At 43.7% G+C, this 21,780-nt stretch overlaps 1 protein-coding gene and 1 long non-coding RNA gene across 5 annotated transcripts in view; one reads left to right on the top strand and one right to left on the bottom strand.

Moving 5' to 3' along the window:
- The window catches only part of JAM3 (junctional adhesion molecule 3), a 53,617-nt gene extending 42,075 nt beyond the window's left edge, over positions 1 to 11,542 (top strand). For all 3 annotated transcript variants that reach the window (XM_042474749.1, XM_042474750.1, XM_042474751.1), the window contains exons 6-9: positions 2,271 to 2,370; positions 3,321 to 3,450; positions 4,754 to 4,808; positions 7,747 to 11,542. In XM_042474749.1, the coding sequence (XP_042330683.1) occupies positions 2,271 to 2,370; positions 3,321 to 3,450; positions 4,754 to 4,808; positions 7,747 to 7,782 (321 nt within the window). In that variant the 3' untranslated portion in view covers positions 7,783 to 11,542. The remainder of the gene's footprint in view (positions 1 to 2,270; positions 2,371 to 3,320; positions 3,451 to 4,753; positions 4,809 to 7,746) is intronic.
- On the bottom strand, positions 6,139 to 15,762 carry LOC121934345. 2 transcript variants are annotated; one of them, XR_006104609.1, is made up of 5 exons: positions 15,571 to 15,748; positions 14,721 to 14,872; positions 13,852 to 13,922; positions 11,645 to 11,922; positions 6,139 to 8,217 (listed from the first exon to the last, which is right to left on the bottom strand). It is a non-coding gene; the product is annotated as an uncharacterized LOC121934345 (long non-coding RNA). The 2 variants fall into 2 exon arrangements; XR_006104608.1 differs by lacking the exon at positions 6,139 to 8,217 and having other exon boundaries at positions 11,633 to 11,922; positions 15,571 to 15,762.
- Between the last annotated feature and the right edge of the window lie 6,018 nt (positions 15,763 to 21,780).

Raw genomic sequence — 21,780 nt, 5'->3', positions numbered from 1 at the left:
ATCAGTATTTGAGAGGAATGAATGAGGCCCGGAGGGCTTGATGAATAGCCAAAGTTTTCGCATGGTATGAAAATCAAATCAGTGTTGGTGCCGTCAGGCCTCCAAGGAGAGAGCATTTGCCAGTTGGGTGTCAAGGCTGAGAAGACCCCCTCCTGTTTCCCAACCCAGTGTATTGACCTTACTGGTGTGAAAAAGAGGAGAACCTTCCTAGTAGACCTTGGTGCTCAGGCACACTTATAAGAAAGTATACTTCTTCAAATATCGTGGTCTTAAGCTGTTTGGGGCTTAAATGTGACCACAAGCACCTTGAATGCAGACTGGATGTTTATCGGCAACCATCACAATTTGTTTAAGACTGGCATCAAATGCTGTCTATATGGTATTTCAGTGTTTTGCACAACCTGTAGCATCTGAATTTTCTTCAAGGGCAGCCCCATGTAGAGTGCATTACAGTAGTCTAATCAAGAGGTTACCAAGGCATGGACTATTGTGGCTAGGTTTCCTGTGCAGGAAAGGCCATAGCTGGCTCACCAGACACTGACTCCAAAACACTCTGAGCACCAGAATTAACTTGGGCCTCCAGTAACAGGGATGGATCTAGGAGCACCCCCAAGCTAATGCATCTGGTCCTTCCAGGGATTGCAGCTCAATCCAGGACAGGCTGTTTACCCAAACCAAGAAGCATTAATCCACAGAGCCTCCATCTTATTGGGATTTATCTTCAGTGTGTTGGCCCTCATCCAGCCCATTACAGCATCCAGGCACTGGTCCAGCAGCTGCACAGCTCCAGCTGACTCTGATGACAAGGAGAAACAGAGCAGAGTGGAATCAGCATACTGATGGCATCCAACTCTAATGCTTCTAATGATTTCACCCAATGGTTTCATACAGATATTGGAGAGCATGGGGGATAAGATGGAACTCTGTGGCACCTCTGAGCTTAGTAGCCATAGGGCTGAACAGGAATGCTCCAATGCTCCTTTCTGGAACTAGTCTTTTAGATAGGAGCCAAACCACTGTAGAACAGTGTCTACTCCCCTCCCATGGAGCTGGTCTAGTAAGATACCATGGTTCAGTGGTGTCAAAGGCTGCTGAAAGATTCAGGAAGATCAACTCTCCCTTATTTCTCCTGGAGTATGCCAACAGTCAAGGCCATTTCAGTGCCATATCCTGGCTTGAAACCAGGCTGAAATGGGTCCAAATAATCTTTTCCCTTCAAGAACTCCTGAAGTCCAGCCATAATATGCTAAATATAAAACCAGACATTCACTAACACCTCTGCCAGCCTTAGTTTATATTTTCCCCCCTAAGATAGCTTTCTGGGCACAAATTTTGGCAGTAGAGATTAGTTACTGGTTCATCCATGGACCAGAAGCTTTGTCCAGCATAAGGACATGTCCATTACATATAATACGGTTGACATGTCAGGTTGTTGATGCGGCTGTACCTTCCAGACAGATTGGAGGAATATTCTGTATTCACAAGTAACTGTTTTTGTTTGTTGGTGTCGTCATCATTGTCACTGTCAGCCCATTACTCTTCACAATAATGGACTTGGATAATAGGGTATGGATAGAAATGATTCCAAAATGGGTCCGCAGACAAAAAAACAAAAGAAATAGGAGATATCAGTTACAATCCCTGTCTGTAGCACAGAGTTTGAAAAAGTTACTTTTTTGCCCCATGGATGCCCCAGCAAACCATGACCACTTTTCCAAACTGTGTTGTAGAAGTGCACAAATGTGTATGTGAATGTGTCTGAGTGTGTGAGGGGAAAAGAAAGAAATCTAAGATCCCCTCTTATCCTAAAAGTCCAGTGAGTGTAATATTATTAGCATTTCTACATCTGTGGGCATGACACTTTAGAGAGTACAAGAGGACAGGTCCCTGTTTCCAAGAGGCTTACAATCTATAATTCAACACAATGAGGAGATGACAGAGGAAGAGGAGGGGGAAGGAGCCAGGGTAAAGATGGAAACAATAAATATTTTGTGTTTATTTGAATGCTTCCTATGGAGAAAACTAGCATGTCACAAAAAAGGCTAGGCATAAACCTTTCCTTCCCCCCCCCCCCCTGCATTCAGGGTTTGCTTTTGAGGGGAGTGGGAATTGAACTAGAGGAGCCTTCAAACATATGCCCCTTCCCATTTTGAAATGATACAGTGTCAAGAAGGCTCTACCAGGGTGATGGATGTGAGGTGTTCTGAATACTTGTGAAGATGCTGAATCAATACCATGTGTGATTAGAATTACAATCATTATTCATGCAGGTCTTTAGTGAAGTGCAGAAAGGAGACACGGGCCGTTACAGCTGCAGAGCACTGAATGCCGTTGGTGATGCCTGGTGTGAAGACTTGGTGATGGAAGTTTGTGAGTAGTGTTTCTTAGGAGAGAGCAATGATATTCAGCAGGGTTGGAGTCAAGGGTATTCTTCTCTGAAAAGAGATCTTCCTTTGGGATAGAGTTGCAGCACACTGTCTGCAAGCAACCCTGGAGAAAGCCTTGCTTACTCAAAAAAGGGTCTTCACAATGGTGGAATTAAGGGAGAGAGTACATCAAGCTCTTAGGTTTTACCAGTTTGTGCAAACTATCCTAATCTGGATTTGAAAAGATTACTTTTTGGACTACACCTATCAGAAATTTCCAATCAACTTGGCCAGCAGCTGTGCTTCCTGGGGGATTCTGAAAGTGATAGTCCCAAAAGAGTTCTCTGGCAGAGAGTATTGTATAAATCCCAAGATACTGTGAGATGGAGCTTTGGCTGTTAATGTGGGATCAAAAGCTAGAACTATACAGTGTGAAAGAGACCCTTTTTCGGGGGGATCTCCTTGTCTTTGGGGACACATGCATAGAAACACGAATCTTCTGAAGCCAAGAAAAGGGATGAGACACCCCATTTCACAAGACAGGACCGGGATAGGGCAGGTAACTACCACAAACTGGGCCAGCTTCCAAGGAGAAATGTTTTCCTAACTCCAGTGATATCTAATTGGGAATTGGAGGCAGAGCTTCTTTTTGAGCAGCTACCTGAATACTCCAAAAAATATGGGCTTTAAAAGATAGATTGTTAGGGATGACTAGCCAGGGGATTCTTGAAGTTATATTCCAATATTTTTTTCCAAACTCTGCTGTCAACTAGACGATGCTTGTATGCCTGCTATTGGACCTGAAAGGCTGGTAGATGGGATCAAAGGAGTCATTTTAATACAGCAGGGAAATGTTCAGTTGTGGTTTGTAGATAGGATTATGAAGCTGAGACATGACGCTTGCCTGCTTGTGTGGAGGTACTGGAAGCTCATGCTCATTTTTTTCTTCTTCAGATGACCTCAACATTGCTGGGATTGTTGGAGGAATTTTGGTGGTACTCTTGGTCTTGTCACTAACCACAGTGGGAATCTGCTGTGCCTACAGGAAGGGCTTCTTCATCAACAACAAACAGAATGGAAACAGGTGAGTCTAAGCAAGCAGAGCCTTGGTCTTCTGCACTCCTTTGGGAATTTTCCAAGGTGGAGAAAGTGAGCACTAGATCATATAATGGAGAGACGGGAGCATGTGGCAATTCACAGTAGCCCTAAACTGCATAGCAGTGGTAAGAAACACTAGGAGTATTGCAAGAACATCTGGAATGCCACATGATTCCTACCCGAGATGCAACTGAACTAATCTGTATGTGCATTTAGGATCAGATATATCTATTACAGCAACTACTTTACAGGAATTTACATTGCTGGCATTGGGCAGAAATATTGGAACTAAACACCAGCGTTTCTGTCTGCCAGTGCTCAGTTTTTCCAATTGTGTTGCATGTGCTGGATGAAAGGAAATGACTCTGCCTTCCTCTGACCATCTGTCACAATGAGTAGACCCATGGGAACAGATAGTATAAAATTAGCCCCAACAGGAAGTGACACCCCCAGGAAAAGGAAGATACTGGGGCATCAACTTGAGAAAGATAACATTTCCATCACGTGTGTTAAACTGACACAAGTTTCTGAGCTGCTGGGGTAAGGAGCCAGAAATCACTCTCGCTATCTGGTAAAAATCACCTTGGTCTTCTTTCAGCTGTCAAGCCAATACCTATTTATTTAGGCAGGACTTAGGTTCTTAACTCATGTAGCAAAGAAGTCTTTTAATAAGATGTGCTGTGCTTTTATCTTTCTTATTGTGTTTTAAATGTGTTTTTTGATTGGCTTTAAGTGTACTTTTCACAGAGGTTTTACTTAATTTTTTTTACTGGAATTTTAGTACTCAGGCAGAAACGTCACAAATAATTTCTCCTACACTGTGACAATTTAAAATTTAAAAATACAATTAATAATAAACAAAATAGCAATTGCTGCCTTTTCATCACCAGTTGACTGTTTCTGCCTCAAGATACAGCTGGTCCTGCCAGGCAAAGGACTGGGCTAGAACTTTTCTCTGTGGTGCACTACTTTTCTTCCTTTTTACAGGGAAGTTTTGGCTTGTGTGTGCTCAGCAATTTGAGAAACATGGAGGAGCATTTAAAAAACTGTATCTTCCGCCAGAGTCTGAAGTGGCACAATCCATGCACTCTGCCAGCCCAGGGCTTTGCCACCTCATACTGCTGAATGTGACAACCAACCCCTGGGATCAAAAATGTATTCTAAAGAAGGGCAAAAATGTCATTTGTGGGAGAGCAGCAATGGCAGTTTGGGAATTGGCAGCCAAGCTAATAGCCTTCTTCCGTTGTGCTCCTCAGAGCTCTATTAAATGTTGTCATCTCTCATTTCAGCTACAAAACTCCAACAAAACCAGATGGAGTAAACTATATCCGCACAGATGAAGAGGTAAGATGGTGCCCATTGGGTTAAAAGAAGGGTGACGATAGGGCAGATAATCCAAGGAATGCAGAACACATTTTGGTCAGTGTTTCTCAAACTTTGTTCATCCAGATGTTTTGGACTTCAACTCCCAGATATCCTAGCCAGTTTGACCAAGGAATTCTGGGTGCTGAAGTCCAAAATATCTGGAGGACCAATGTTTGGGAACCACTGGTTTAGTTGTTAAAATCAGCCTTGTAAATAAAGTTGCAGAAGTTACTAAAATAAAGGTTTTTAAAAGGGTCTAGTGCCCAGGATACAATATGGAAAAACAAAATGGTTTTCAGTTTGCAAGGAGGTTGGACAAAGCTGCATTTTATAATTTTATCTGTTTAATTAATATGTTGAAAATATCATATGGAACGCAGGATTAGGTACAGAATAAGGAGGTGTTGAAATTGAGGGAAGGAACATGAACAACCTCAGATAAGGAGATAATAACACTATATTACTAGTAATAAATCGCAAAAACTTGAAATGACTGAATGATGAAAGTTAAGGAAGAAAGTGCACAAGAAGGGCTGAATATGAAGAGAACAAAAATAATGACCACAGAGGTCATTATTTATGTAACTTTAAACTGGAGGATGAAATCAACAAAATAGAGTCTGTAGTTAAGAAATCAGGAGAAGACTAGGACTTGGAAAGGCAGCTCTGAAGGAACTAGATAAGATCCTCAAGTGCAAAGACATGTAATTGAAAATGAAATAGTTTATGTCATAGTGTTTCCAATTTCTGTGTACGCCTGTGAAAGCTGGATAGTGACGAAAACTGAGAGAAAGAGAATAAACTCATTCCAGATGTGGTGCCGGAGTTCTGCAGATACTGTGAACTGCCAAAAGACAAATTGGTTGCAAAGGAAATAGAGCCTGAACTCTCCCTAAAAGCCAAAATGACTAAATGGCTATTATACTTTGGAATTATTATAAGACAACATCAATTGCTGAAAAAGATGATAATGATGGGAAAGTTGGAGGTGGTAGAAAAAGAGGAAGGGTACCTTACAGATGGATTGACTCAGTCAAGCAAGCCATGGCCATGCAAGGCTTAATGACTTGGCTTTTGGAGGTCTCTCATTCATAGGGTCACCATAAAGATTTGATGGCAAATAATAAGCCTGCATTGCCATGGTATGAGAAGAGTGGTTCCCTCTTTTGTAGCCAATATGTAAATGTGGGTTATTCACCTCTTAGCAGGTTGGTGGGAGAAATTATCTGCACAACACAAATGAATAGGAAATAACTGCCAACAGAAAACAATCAAAATATTGAACCAAAAATTGTGATATACCATATAAGAGAGGGGAATTGCAAAATTGCAAATTTAATAATATAAAATAACAAAAAAATCTGAATGCTTAAATGTAATATCAGTGAAAACGCAGCAAAGTCACATTCAAAGTACAGTACCAAAACAGTATCATGAAAGTATTTTAGTGCAAACCACAATGGAAATGTAAAAAAACACAAATGTGTTGGGTGTAAGTCCCTTGTCATAGCAAACAGTCAGCGCTCCATATCCACCGATTCTGCGTTCACAAATTCAACCCATCACAGTCTGAAAATATTCAAACACACACACACACACACACACACACACACACACACACAGTAAACATTGATTTTGCTGTTTTATACAAGGGATGCCATTTTACTATACTGTAATGGGACTTGAGCATTCGTGCAGCGTGATGTAGTGGTTTGAGCATTAGACTATGACTCTGGAGAACAGGTCAGCCAGCCCAGCTTGACCATGGGAATCCACTGGGTGACCTTGGACAAGTCACACTCTCTCAGCCTCACAGGAAAACCCTATGATAGATTCACCTTAGGTTTGTCATAAATTGGAAATGACTTGGGAGGCACACAACAATAACACATTATCACAAATATTACATTTTAAGGCGAAAATCCTGTATACTTTTAATGCAGTGAAAATTTATGCCTGTGCAATGTTGCTGCATACTTGAGTTTACCCTTTGCACAAATGTCACTTAGCAAACCCACCCCTTTTAAAAGAGAAAAGATTGTTGTCCTTCCTTAGCAGCCAGTATAGAAATTAAGTGAGGCTGGTCAGGGAGGAGGAATAAAGTACTGCATCCCTCCTCCTGGTTCAATCTGCTTGTTCATCTGCAGGGAATTTCTGATTGCCAGTAGTGGCCAGGCAATTTGTAAAATGCAAGGCATTATTAAAGCTTGCTAGACACAGGCAGTATTTAAGCCTCTTTGCCTCATGCGGAGCAGCTCTAGTTTGCAATATAAGTGTAGTTCTGGAAGAGAGAGGGGCTATGATCATGTTGGCTGCTGCAATTACACTGGGATTGATGGTGGTGTAGGCAGCAGCATAAGAGCCAAAATAACAAGTCTGTGAGAGCGACACCAAAACTGGGATGACAGCAAAAGCCATCTCTGTCAGGAGAGAAAGGTGTTCTGATCACGGAAAACTTCTCTGATAAACATACAGGTTTCTTTGCAACTCCCACCCCATTGCTACACACTGCTCCAAAAAACTACCTTACACAGATTGTTGTGCCAGGAACAGATTTGTTGTTGTGTGCTTCCAAGTTGTTTCCAACTCAGGCAAACCTATCATGGTGTTTTCTTGGCAAGATTTGTTCAGTTGCCAGTGCTGTTCCCTGAGGCTGAGAGCATGTGACCTCCCCAAGATCACCTAGCAAGTTTCATGTCCAAACAGAAAATTGAACCCGGGTCTCCAGAATCCTAGTCCAGCGTTCAAACCAGTATGCTGCATTGGTTATTCCAGAAAAGGTACAGACAGGATTTTGGCCAAAAAACCCCCAACAACAACCCAGTTCAGCTTGGTTCAAACAGTTGTGAGTCATGAATATGTATGTATGTATGTATGTATGTATTCTGAACCATATTTTTCTTTGTCTCCATTCCAGGGTGACTTTAGGCACAAGTCCTCCTTCGTAATATGAAATGGCTGAGAAAATTTGGATTTTGCCCACCGGCAAGAAAGGGAGCGTATGGAAGTACTCCTTCTGGAACTCTTTTTAAGCAAGAGCGGACGATGAACACTGTGCTTGTGGGGATGTTTAGAGGAGCAAGCAGACAAAAAACATGTGCACATACACACACGTGCACACCTGGGTTTTACTACTCTTTATGTTTTTTTTTCTTTTAGCCAAAGTTGAGCAGCGATTTTTAACAACCAAACAGATGTCTTCTACCCTAAGAAGGTACCCTGTTGATCACCATGATCTTTCCTAATGGCATTGAGAAGATTTCTTTCGTCTTTGGCAGGAGAAAGCAATTCTGTAAAAGCATGAATAACTCCTCCCTGGGACTCTGTTCATCTTTTCTGCAGATGGTTGCAGGGTTGCCTCCTGTCGGTAGTTTACAAACCAGGCTATCTAAACACAAGAGGGAAAAAGTCTTAGAAATTGATTTGCTTATTTTGCCTTCCTTTCTTCCTTCCTTCCTTCCTTCCTTCCTATGTGTTACAATGGCAGTAGAATGAAAGTCTTTCTACATGGAGCAGGATTGCACCATCTGCCAGCAAAAAGCCTGGTAGCCCATTTGAGATGGCCAGTGCTTTGCTAACATAACTAGTCGAGCAGCAACATTAAAAGCCAGTGACTTATAAAAGGAAAAGGAAAAAGGACATAAAACAATAGGAGATACTCTTGCCCCCAAGACCTCAGCCTCTTTCTTACCACGGTGCCTGCTTCTTAGCACCAAGCAACACACGACAGTGGCAGGAACAGAGTGGATATGTCCTAGAAACAGAGCTTAGAAGAGTCACTTTTTGGAGACTATGGTCTACATTTAACTGGTAGTGGCCATACTGCCTGAGAGACTGTGGGAGCTGTAGTCCAAATCAGGTAACTTATCTAAGTCCATGGAAGGAGACAGGATAGTTGTCTTCATTAGATATGAGAAGGGATTTTGCAGGCAAAACTTGACACTGATGGTCAAGCAGGATTTAGCCTAGTGTTTGAATGGCATTTGAATTAAAGCTTTTTCTCTGATCCACCCCCATTTCTGCCTATACCCACCATCACCATCCTTATAGTTTTGCCATCATTGCACTGCCATTAACTTAAAAGTAATTGCTATGAAAAAATGCTCCTTCATAATTTCAGTTCAGGTCAGTCCCTGGAGATAATTCTAGTTTCAGGTTGTAGTTTTAAAATCTGACAATATTCTTCCATACATCTGCACAGAACACTAGCATGTCAGGGCCAAACACTAGGTGAAAACCTTTTATAACCAGCACGTTTTTAAAAATGAAATCTTGACTGTTCAATATTATTAACCCTGCTTTGGGAATGGGTACAGCATGAAAACAGGTCAGTGACCTCCCTGAGATCGAAGCCTTAGAATTATGCTGGTATAAAAGAACAAGTAGGAAAATTTGGGGGGGAAATTACTTTTTTGGACTGCAGCTTCTTGAATCTATCAGCCAGCAAAGCCTTGCTAGTCATGCTGGGAGGTCTGAGAGCTGAAGTGCAAAATAGTAACTTTTCCAAACTCTGGTAGCAATCCTACTCTCGTACAGGAAGGACAGACTGGGAATAGGACTGTGCCGTTTGGCTTTTCCTTGGCATTTATTTCTCTGTGTGAGGGAGAGAATGACTGTGAATTTGGGTGGTGTTATATTTTTGTGTTACTCATTTTTAACAATTACCTGGTAGGGTATTCAAACAAAGGACTGTGCCTCCGATCCAGTTGGTTAGTCCAAACCAGAATAGACCCATTGAATCAATAGGTAAATCCAGTTGCGTCAATGACTCTGGTTGAGACTACAATAGCATTTACACCTGTGTCACATCGCCTCCTTTGTCACCTGCCCAGTGCCACAAAATGGTTGCAAGTTGGCTGCACCAGTCTTTCCCCTTCTCTCTTCGGTTTTGCATTCTCCGTATCAGGGTTCACTTGTCCACAACTTTTAGGAAATTCCCTTCAGGTAGCATAGCAAGACACAACAAGACACAGCTACCCTCCTTGCAATGTCCTATCAGATGCCATTCTAGCATTTTTCAAGACAGGAGGATGATAGTGTTGCTTTCCACTTTCCGTATCTCTGTCTGCACACAGCATCTAATCTGCTTTAAGCACTTACCCATTGTGTGAGCCTTTCTGTGTCAGTCTAAGCATCCCAATGTTTCCCTGGCTGGGCAATCACAAAAGCCAAAGCCTTCTGATGGGCAAAAATTTCCAATGTGGTATCAGGACTGAAGGTCGAGCTTTTCTACTGTTCCCGTTCCTTATTTTATAGAATTCTGCATCCAAATTTTTTTCCAAAGATATATTTTGATTACATTTTTAAAAAGGTGGTTAATGTTTCTATTTAAAGTGTAAATAGGTTGGTAGGCCAAACAGTGTTAAGGAACAATGCAGCTATTTTTTTAAAGCATTTTTATTTGGTGGTTTTCTGGTGCTGAATCAAACCATATCAGTATTAACAACACAGAACACAGCAGAACTTTAGAAGTAAGCGTGAAAGTGTTGTTTTCCTTGATAGGAGGAATATAATGGGGTGGTTTGGAAGGGAGATAGTTATTCTGTAGTTTGCAGCAACAAGGATTTCTATCTAACATTTCTGCTCTTTTTGCAGAAGGATACTGGCCAGGATCAAAAAGAACAGGACAAGTAGTTTTTGGAAGTTGAGAGGGATGTCTTTCTGAAATATCAGCTCTCTCTGATGTGTCATGACAAACTGGTTTTGAAACTGGTCGGAGTTTCAAAGTTTGTGATAGGGCATGATGTTCAAAGAAAAAGCCCCATCTCTTGTGGTTTACACAACTATAGTAGCTGTCTCCCCCCTTGGATGTGCCTTTTGGATCCTGGCCAAATGAAAAAAAAAGGACAAACCAAAAAGAATTGTCCAATGTGATTACATTTTACCAAGTCTACAGCAAATAACATTCTTTTCTTTCTCCCCCACTTCCTTTTTAATCTGCATTTGCTTTCTTCTTGTGAAAACTAATGCAAACTAGAGGCTGATGCAAGAGTGCTTATATTATTATTATTTTTATGTGCAGCTTTTTTCCCCATTTGGAGTAGCAATGGCAGCTGTCAACTCATTCGGTTGTCAGCAGGTCATTGTGTTGTGTTCCCCCCCCCCCCCATGTGTGCTTTATTCTAAAGGTGTTGTGAGGCCATTCAGTGCAAGGTACCAAGAACAATTCTTTGCTGTGATGAGAAGAGAGTGTGGTTCTTTCTTTTTAAAAGCATAGCATATTTTTTCCTCTTTACTTTTTTAGTGATTGTGGTTTTTCTGCTATGGATTTAATGGTCTTAACTTTGGATGCAGACAGTATTTTGTTGTTGTTGTTGCATTCTGGATTTTTTTTAACTGTTTGTGTACTCCTTGTCCATGTTCTGTATTAATCTGCCTTTGAATTTCCAGCAAATGTTGTCATCAGGGGGTTTTCTTTTCTTTTTTAAAAAAGAGGGTTTAGAGGAGATGTCATTGGTGCATTTCATTTCATTTTTGTGTGGGACGCTCAATTCCTTTTCTTCTCCTTTCAAGCAAAGGTGGCGGCAATAAGGGGGGCGGGGAGATGTATCAATGCGTTGCACTGCCACCATCTTGTTTCAATTTAACTGTGGCTACCTCTCATATGACCAAAGTTGACTCTACCCACTGCCAAAACATTTTCCTACCTGTAAACCTTAATTATGATTAGAATCATTACGTTCAGAATCAATACATCTCCACCTTTTGCCTTAGTTGTCCATCCATTGTCCTTTTTCTATTGTATTCTTACAACCCTGGACAGAAAAGACCTGAAGCATTGTAATTCTTTAAAATAATGGACCAGCACTACTCACCTTAATGGGACATCATCCACCGTTGGATTAAGTCACAACATGCTACCTAGAGACTGTCTTTCGATAATGGGACCAGGATCAGTTCAACCTCTTTGTAAAACTGCCACTTGCAGATACCGGATAGCTAAAGCTTGGATATATACTGGGAACATGGAATTTTGGTCCTTAGTAGACTTTCATGGGAACCAAGTGTAAGGAAGGAGCTCTGTGAAGGAGACGGTGTATCCTTTTCATTGAAGCCTGGCCAAGAAGACCCAATTAGTCTTGGCTCCTTTCTTCTGCAAGGGAAAAATAAAAGGTAGAATTTGTGATAGCACCGTTTTGTTCACAAGTAGGAGATCCCAGTTGCAGACAACCCTGAACTCCCTCCCAACATCTTTTTTAAAAAATATGTAATATGCTAGCACCTCAGGGAGAAAATTTAGGTTTTGCATTCAGTTCCTTAAGTGACATACACAAGGAATTTTTTTTTTTACTCAGGGGAGCATGAAAAAGAACGTTAGAAGTCATTTCCCACTTCTCCGCCAAAGTGATATTGTCCATCTGACCACTTGGATTCTCAAGTCCTGTTTTGCCTCTCGGTATTGTTCCAAGCCCATTTTGCAGAAGGTGTTACCATTTCAGATTCATTTTCAATGCCCCCTTCTCCACAATAAATCATCACTTCTGGGGGAAAAGATTGCAACTGCAGTCATTTCTTTGACCTACTAGTTTATTACATGCAGTTGGTTTTTTTAGACAGAGAAAGAGTATAAAATGTGCGACTTTACCTCCTGGTTTCCTAAGTTACTAAAAACCCATCATTTAGTAGCTCAGTCTATGCAATAGGTTAAGAGAAGTTCTTTGTCATATTTGTTGCCTTGCATGCCTGCAGCATTTCATGCGAAATGGGATAAAGAACTACAGTCAGAAGGAACCAATTTAATTGCTTACTTAATATTTATACCACTTGCATTATCTAGATCCAAGTCATACTGGTCAATTGGTGTACGTTTGAAGCAAAAATGGGTGCTTTAAAATCTCTTCTTTAAAATGCTGCTGCTGCTCCATTCTACTTTGAAAGTCAACCCTCCTCCCCATATCGTCCCCCCAAAATATTTCTTTTGGGGGCCAGAATGCACCAGTGGCATCTCTTAACAAAACAGGGGCATCCGTCCCCAATAGTTTCACAGAACTCATTGTAAATATTTGACCGATTTGTACTAATGTAATTGCATTTAACTTTGCCAAGAATGTTTTACACAAACTTCAAACTTGTGTGAGCAATTTGTGGCCTTATGGAGGGAGGAAACAGGGCTGGTGGACACCAGTTATTGTGGGATTGGGGACATCTTGGACTTGTTCTGTAGGATCATGACAGCAAGGAGTCGCTCACTGGACTTTGGAAACCTAGGTTGGCATAAAAAAACAGATGTTCTTTTTGGCCTTGCTTTTGCCAATCTATTTTCCTGAAAGAGCCTGCTCTCACTCAAGGCTGCAACATGAGTTGAAGACCAGGATCAGTTCAACTAGTTTTGAGTGAGTGGCTGCAGTCCAGGCAGCATTGAACCACTGCACCACCAGGGCTCCTCAATTCAGATGCAGCAAGTTGGAGAGAGGGCAAAGGGACCAGTTGCCTGGAAATTCAGATGATCTCTGTCACACACAACTACATACACACACACACACACACACACAATAATAATAATAATACCCATAGTGGTGTTTTCTTGGCTACATTTACTATTCAGAGGAAGTTTCCTCTGAGGCTCAGACAATGTGAGTTCGCCCAGTGGGTTTCTGCAGCTGAGGGAACAGAGACTCGAACCCCGGTCACCCAGCATCCTTGTCCAGCGTTCAAATCACTGAACAAATGCACCTTGTTGGCTATGGTATGTATCGTGTGTGTGTGTGTATAGAGAGAGAGTTGTGTGTGAAACAGATTATCTGAATTTCCAGGCAACTGGCCCCTTTGTCCTCTCTCCAACTTGCTGCATCTGAATTGCAGAATTAATGCAGTTTGACACCACTTTAACGGTCATGGCTCCCCATTTTGTAGAATCCTGGGATTTGTAGTTTTGGGAGATACTTACCTTTCCCGTCAGAGAGCTCTGGTGCTGCAACAAACTACAAATTCCATTGTATGGAGCCAAGACAATTTAAAGTGGCGCCAAACTGGGTTAGTTCGCAGTGCGGATGCGTGGGCTCCCTCTTCTTGAGGGTCTTACCTGCTGGGCCAGTTCCTTGTGGGCAGGACCACCAGCGCCCGGACGTGGTAGACGACTTGGTCCAAAAGGGCCTGGCAAGAGAAAATAGGAATTAATCATATTCATTACTTCTTCCATGATTAAATAGTAATGAGTATTGACAGGGGATGTATGACCCTGTTGGTGCTCTTGGACATCTCAGCGGCTTTCTATACCATTGACCATGATATCCTTCTGGAACGCCTGAGAGAATTGGGTATCGGGGGCACTGCGCTCCAGTGGCTCCGGTCCTACCTCTCAGGAAGATTCCAGATGGTGAAGCTGGGGGACAGTTGCTCTCGTAAAAGAGAGCTGACATCTGGCGTCCCGCAGGGCGCCATTCTGTCCCCCACGCTATTTAACATTTACATGAAACCACTGGGAGAGATCATCCGGAAGCATGGAGCACGGTGTTATCAGTACGCTGATGACACCCAGATCTATCTATCCATGAATCTGACTGACACAGTGACTAAGGTTGGCACCTCTCCTCTGGATGCCTGCCTGAAGTCGGTAATGGGCTGGATGAGGGAAAACAAACTCAGGTTGAATCCAGAGAAAACAGAGGTACTCGTGATAGGTACCCCAAGCCCGGGCAGGGAATTCTGCCATCCAGTCCTGGACGGGGTCACACTTCCCCTAAAAGGACAAAGTTCGCAGCTTGGGAGTACTCCTGGACTCATCTCTACAGTTATCATCTCAAGTAGATGCGATGGCCAGGAGTGCCTGGTACCAGCTCCGGCTGATACGCCAACCACGACCCTGCCTCGACCTAAAGGACCTTGAAACAGTAGTACATGCATTGGTAACCTCTCGATTAGATTTCTGTAATGCGCTTTACATGGGGCTACCTTTGTACCAGGTTCAGAAGCTTCAGTTAGTTCAAAACGCTGCAGCCAGATTGGTCGCCGGAACTTCTAGATCAGATCATATAACTCCGGTATTAAGATCTCTCCACTGGCTGCCTATTAGCTTCCGGGCTCTCCGCTGCTGACATACTTTCCTGGGGAGGCAAGAAGAAAGATGAATTAATTACTTTAAAGTATTTGTAAAGTCTTTTAAAAGTAAGGTTTGCTTAGAGGTCTCAAACGTGTGCATCATGCAATCCTGCTTTTAAAGAGATTATTACTCCCTTGTGGAGGGTTCAGCCCTGAGCCTGGAAAAGTTACTTTTCTGGGGTCATATTCCCCAGAACCTCCAAGAACCGTAGGAGGAAGGTTGGATTCTGGGATCTACAGTTTCCACTCAACTATACCATAGGTTTTCCTCTTTGCTCTGCTAACGCCAACAGAATTGGGGGGACTACAACACCCAGAATCCCCCAGTCTATGAAATGGGCTTTCCTAGGGCTTAGAAAAGTTACTTTGAGGGGAGGGGGCTTTACAAGTCCCAGAACCACCGGCAGCCTTCCTCAGGAAGGGAATTCTGGGGTTCATTGTCCCCCCCCCCCACTCAAAAGTAACTTCCCCTCCTTGCTCTGCTTACTTTAGAGCCAACAGCTGCCCCCCCCCCTTTTTTTGGAACGACAACTCTCAGAACCTCCCCCCTCCCCCCAATTCAGACTACCTTGGAGCTTGGAAAAGTTACTTTGGTGGACCTACATTTCCCAGAACCTCCAGGAGCCGCATTCTGGGATTTATAGTCCCCCCTTAAAAAGTTCCATCCCGCCCCAACCCAGCTCTGTTCAAAAAGGAGCCAGACCTCAACGTAGGTGCCCTTTGTCTGGGACTATGACTCCCAGAATCCCCCCAAATCTGGCCTGCTGGGAGTTGTAGGGGGGCTACAACAATGTTAACTCTTGTTGCCCCAGCACCTGGGGACGGCGACTCAGGCAACTGGAAGGACAGCCCTCCTTGGGGGCCTTTTAGCCACGCGGGAAACTCCCGGGCGCCTCCTGATGACGTCAACACATTCCAAGTGCGATGTACCGGCTCCGTTGCCCCTAGCAACGCGGCTCTCTCCTCTGGGGCGGGGAGGGAGAATAAAGCAGCCAAGCAGACTCGCAGTGGGCGTGGCTATGCAAATGAGTTCTCGCTGAGCATGATGGGAAGAGGGGAAATCCCATTATTTCCCCCCTTTTGACCTCTCTTATTTCCCCCTCATCTGCCAGGAATCTGGCTTGGCTCTTCCTTCCCCAAATGGACTCACCTTTCCCATCCAGCAAGAGAGGAGCAAGCAATTTCCCCAAAGGTCCCACCCTCAGAAAACAACAGCCCTGCAAGGCTGGCCCCTGAAACCTTACACACCTCTTTGCAAAGTGAAGCAACCCAAAATCCAAGCAAAAGCCTGCCTTTGCAGCCTAAAAGCAAAAACAAGAAATTATAATGGCAGCCATATATCATCATCATCATCATACATTTAAAAGAGCATATTATGAAACAGTGCGCATTGATGCGAAGTGTCAGTCATGAAATCATAGCGTCTCTTGAGACGTATAATTCTGGCATTTAATATAACTTTAAACATTATTTTAAATGTTGATCACGGACGGCCTCAGAACTCCTTATGAATGCTATCAGGGCTCCAACAGCGAGTGGTGCCTCTCCTCACCAAATAGTTAATGCCTCAGTTGAAGGGCATTGAGGCCTCAAGGAGGCTTACTATGGAGGGAATATCACTATATTTGCAGGGAACATTGTTATATCTGGAGCATGTTCAGGTCTTCTAGGCAAAGCCTTGCTTTCCCTCACAAAGGTTCCGTATCTGCTCTGGAACCTGCTTGACTCCATTCTGGAACCCGGCTGTTGGAGACCAACGGCTGCTTTCTGTGAGGCTCCTTGGCTTGGACTCAGGTCTTAGGCCCTCCTCCATTGACCATGCCTAGCTTCAAGGACCGCATCAAAGTGAGTGAGCGCTGAAGGGCAGAGGCCAAGCAGTAGAGGGACAGCCATGGCGCCCCTTCTTCTTCTCCCCTGGCTCTCCTTCATCGTCTCTCTCCTTTGCTTCCAGGCCTTCGGGAGACGCAGCAAGCCTCCTACACAGACCAAGCCTGACTCCAAGGGCTTTGTCAGAGTGAGTGAGGGCCAAAGGGCAGAGGCCAAGTGGTGGGAGGACACCCTGGCTCTCCTTCATCATCTCTCTCCTTTGCTTCCAGGCCGCCAGGAAAACTTTCCATTGGGCGTTTCCATGCGTGAAGCGCCAAAAGGACGAGGACGATTGTCCAGGGTAAAGCCCCGTTTCCTTCCTTGCTCACTTGTTTCCTGTCCCCTGTCTTTCTTTCTTTCTTTCCTTCCTTCCTTGTTCTTACCTGCCTTCGTTTCTTCCTTCTGGGACATACTAAAACAAATGAGTGTACTGTATTTGCCCAGAGAGAAACCATCCCTTCCATAGAGAACCATTACAAAATACTTGCCCATCGCAAGTACTCTTCAATGACTCTCTGTGGGTGGCCAAATATGGTTTCCGTATGGGAAAATATCTCCCAATGACTCCCTATGGGCAAGTATGGTTTTTTTATGAGCAGATGTTCCCCAGTGATTCCCAATGGGCAAATATCCACCAGTGATTCTCTATGGGCAAGAATGGTTTCTCTATTGGCAAGAAAATAATAATATCACTATTGTCAATAATACTCATATCCTTCTCCTGTCTCTCTCTCAGTCTCCCAGAAGTCAAGATCAGCTATGCTGACAAGGAGATCCCTGAGTCACTTACATCGTGGAGTTGTATCTCTTTAATGGTAACAAAATATAGGTTTCCTCCCCCCTTTTCCTCACCTTTTCTGCCCAAATTCTGTCCAAATTCATTCTTCTTTTATCTTCATAGGATAGCAGGTGAATAGACCTTTCAAGTCATGGATAACAAAAGGGAAAAACTGGGGGCGGATGTCTCTCCCTTCTCCCCCTTTTTAGGGAAACGCTTTTAGCCTCAGGGCCAACCCAAGACCATCCCTTTATGGCCCATGGACTCTTGTTCATGTCTCCTTTTTTTGTAGGATTCGGAGAGCGATGCTTGTCCTGCAAAGGCTGATTTTGTGTCCAAGTCAGACAGGTAAGGTCTTCTCAGTTTGGGTCCTGGATGGGGACTGAATGACCGGGGCATGAAGATGTCTCTGCAAGCGGTCTTTCCAGTTTGTTACATGGTCTTTTCCTTTCTTTCTTTCTTTCTTTCTTTCTTTCTTTCCTTCCTTCCTTCCTTCCTTCCTTTCCCTTTCCTTCCTCTTTTCCTTCCTTCTTTCTTACCTCACTCTTTCCTTCCTTCCTTTCCCCTCCCTTTCTTTTCCACCTCTTCCCTCCCTCCCTCCCTCCCTCCCTCCCTCTCCTTCTCTTCCTTCCCTTTCTCCTTTCCTTTCTTCCCTTCCCTTACTTTCCTTTCCTTCCCTTCCCTTTTTTTCCTTCAATCCTCCTCTCCCTCCCTCCTTTCTTCCATCTACTCTGCTTCCCTCTCTTTCTCTCTCTTTCCCCTTCTCTCCTTCTTCCTTCCTTCCTTCTTTCTTTCCTTCCTTCCCTCTTACTTTCTATCCTTCCTTCGTTTCCTCTTTCTTCCCACTGTGACTGAGGGATAATAATCATAATAATCATAATCATCTTTTCCTGTCCCTATTTCAGATTGCCACAACCACAGGTGACCTATGCAGAGGAGGTCATCCTTGAGATGCTTTCAGCAGAGGGCCTTTCTTCTTCAATGGTAATTAAAGGGTCATTCCCCCCTTTCCCCCCTTTTCTATCCAAATTCTGTCCAAATCTATTCTTCTTTTATCATCACCATCATTATTATTAAGTTTTATTTCTATAGCGCTGTAAATTTTGTTCATATAAATGCATGCATTTAGAAATTTGTATTTAGCAACTGAAACTCAGTTATCACGCAACAACCCTGTGTGTGTGGCCAAAAACTGGGTGGGTGGTGTGCATGACATGCTCACAAAAATGGGTTATCTCAGTGGTTTCACACTGGAATTCGACATTTGTGTTTAAGTCCAGAGCTTGGATGTTTGCAGGAGAATGTCAAAGGACAGCTCAGTTTTAGTGTGAACAGTATAGACATAAGCATCACTTTAACTAGGGCGCGTTACAGACTGCCTAAATAAAGCTGCTTCGGGTCTTTTTGGAGGCATGTTATTTAAATGATGCATGCATCCTAAGAATATGGAAGCTGCACCAAAGCTGCACTCCAGTGCTTAGGAATGGAGTGTGGCTTTGGCGCGACCTCCGGACTCTTAGGACCCATGCATCATTTAAATAGCATGCCTCCAAAGAGACCCGAAGCAGCTTTATTTTGGCAGTCTGTAACAGGCCAAATAGACTTTGAATTTCAGAACTAGGCATGACCAGAGCCAAATGTTAGTGGATTTTCCAAGAAACTTTGCAAAATGGGAAAAGACCTGTCAGACTATTAATAACAGAGTGTCTTGAAGGTCTCTCATTCACACCGTTGTCTTAAGTCGCAGCTTATCTGATGGCACTTAAGAACAGGACACAAAGGGCCCTTGGGCTGTAGGCTCTCCGAGTCCCATATCAGAGTCTGGTTTTCAAAGGCTGTCTTCTCTTGAACTAGAGGCTCAATTTTACTATCATGACTTATTGGCACTGATGGTCTGATGGAAACACCTGCCTTTCTCTGAAGATGCCAGCCACCGATGCTGGTTAAATGTTAAGAATAAACTCTTCTAGAACATGGCCACATAGCCCGAAAACCCAACAAAAAACCACCTACCATGAATTTGCCTTTATAAGTGATTGTGTGGCATCCTCTTACTGACGTGCAAAGCTAAGTGTGGCTCATGTGCATATAGTATAACAGAATCATTTCATCATGGCATTGGTAGAGACCTCAAGGGCCATCCAATCCAAGCCCCTGCCATGCAGGAACTCGCAATCAAAGCACATCCAGCCTCTGTTTAAAGACCTCCAAAGAAGGAGACTCCACTACACTCCAAGGAAGGAGTGTGTTCCACAGTCGAACAGCCCTTACTCCCAGGAAGTTACTCCTAATGTTGAGCTGGAATCTCTTTTCTTGGCGCTTGCGTCCATTGCTCCATTGTCTCCTAGTCTCTGGAGCAGCAGAAAACAAGCTTGTTCCCTCCTCAGTATGACACCCCTTCAAATATTTAAACAGGGCTATCATATCACCACTTAACCTTCATATCACCTCTTAACCTCTTAAAGGTATGGCCCTTAAGAACTGAAAGCATAGGCGAGAACAGCTACATTTCCCTAGCATGTTGGTGCCTGACAGACTATGCAAAGTCCTTTAACACAAAATGTGACACACCCCCACACACCTCTGTGGCTTCTGAATTGAGTGCAACATAAGAATGTGTGGAGAACAGCCTTGTGCCATATGGCAGTGGCGGTGGCAGACTCCTCCACCTGAGAGCAGGAGTGTAACGAATATTGTGGATGTCCCTAATGCCTACTATGAAATGTATATGCTCCCTGTTGGATCCTGCAGGTTTTTTTTGTGTATGACAGTAGCTTTGGGGTTTCTGCAGCATCTTTGAATTACAGCCTATGCAAATCCTGGCTCCTGCCCTTCTCTTGCCTGCTCCAATTCGGTTGGAAATGCACCAGCTGCTCCTTCTCTGTTCGCTCGCCCTCGGTGCAAAAAAAAACACATCACCAGCCTCTGGGTCTTTCAAGGGATGTGGGTGTCATGATTTCAGGACTGTAATCTCTCTCTTTTGCTGTTTCTTTTTTTAAAAAGCAACCCCTTATAGGTGATAAGTGCTGAACCTCATCAGCTCAGACCGGCAATGGAACCGCATTGCAGCCTCTTGATGCCACTGCTTGTTTTACTGTCTCAGTGGTTCTTTAACGTTCCTAAATAAACTACAGAGTCCTGATAAGACAGTGATAAATATAGGATGCACAGGTGTATCTGTGCCGAAGCGCTGGCCTTTGCTATCATTCAGACTTCCCATAACCAGCCAAGTAGTTTGGAGGCTAGGGGACTCCGATTAGTTACAAACCCTCAGGGCCTGGCCTTGAGTCTCCTCTTTTCAATAGGTCATCTCTGTGTGGGAGACAAGTTGTCAAAATCCACTTCAGTTAGGTCTCAGGGTGTCTTCTGCCATATAGAGAGATGGGTAGATAGATGGTAAATAGATGGATAGATAGATGGGTAAAGGGATGGATAGATAATGGATAGATGGATGGGTGAATAGGGTGTCTTCGCTAGATAGATAGATAGATAGATAGAGATATAGATAAATAGATAGATAGAGAGATGGATAGATTAACCGCCAGACAGTCGACAAGCAGACAGACAGATAGGGGATAGATGAACAGACGATGAATAGATAGTAGATGATGATAGATAGAAGATAGATAGATAGATAGAGGCAGCAACTTTGAAACGAGTGGGGAAGGGTTCCATGGGGAACGCCCGGATGGTCCACGTAGGACATGGCAGCAGGTAAATTATGAGGGGCAATTGGGAATCTGAGCCCAATCGGTATGCAGCTTAGATCTCTGGCCACAGGAAAAGCCAGGAACCAAATGGTCAAACCCCCCTCCTCCCTTTTACAAATCAAAGGAAGGGATCCTACATCAAAGGGAAGATGCTGGGAAACACTCATGGGAGGGGTTGGGGGATCTTAGGTTCTGTTTCATTCGTGTCTTCAGTTTTTGCAAAGACGTGGCAAGGATACTTTGTTCCAGTTCTATTAATATTTTCTGTTTCATTGAAGTTTGTTGTGGATCTTTGGCCAGAGTATTCCTGAGTCTCACAGTTGCCAAAACTCAACACAAAATGACGACCAGGGAATCTCTCCGCTACCAGGAAAGGTGCCAGCCGCTTCAGGAGGGATTTCGGAGTGGGAAAAATCCCTCGAGGACGCTGAGCAGCGGGGAGCCAGACCCAACGCAAAGGGCGAGGGAGGCGGACTACTGGAGGAGCTGTGGTTTCCCACTCCCGGGAGACAGAAGCAACGCGCAGAGCCGCAGAGTAACAGCTTGGGAACCAAGCTGT

The sequence above is a fragment of the Sceloporus undulatus genome, chromosome 6 (genome assembly GCF_019175285.1).
Source record: "Sceloporus undulatus isolate JIND9_A2432 ecotype Alabama chromosome 6, SceUnd_v1.1, whole genome shotgun sequence".
Taxonomy (NCBI): domain Eukaryota; kingdom Metazoa; phylum Chordata; class Lepidosauria; order Squamata; family Phrynosomatidae; genus Sceloporus; species Sceloporus undulatus.
Note: the sequence above shows the minus strand (reverse complement) of the source record. Positions and strands in the feature narration are given on the sequence as shown.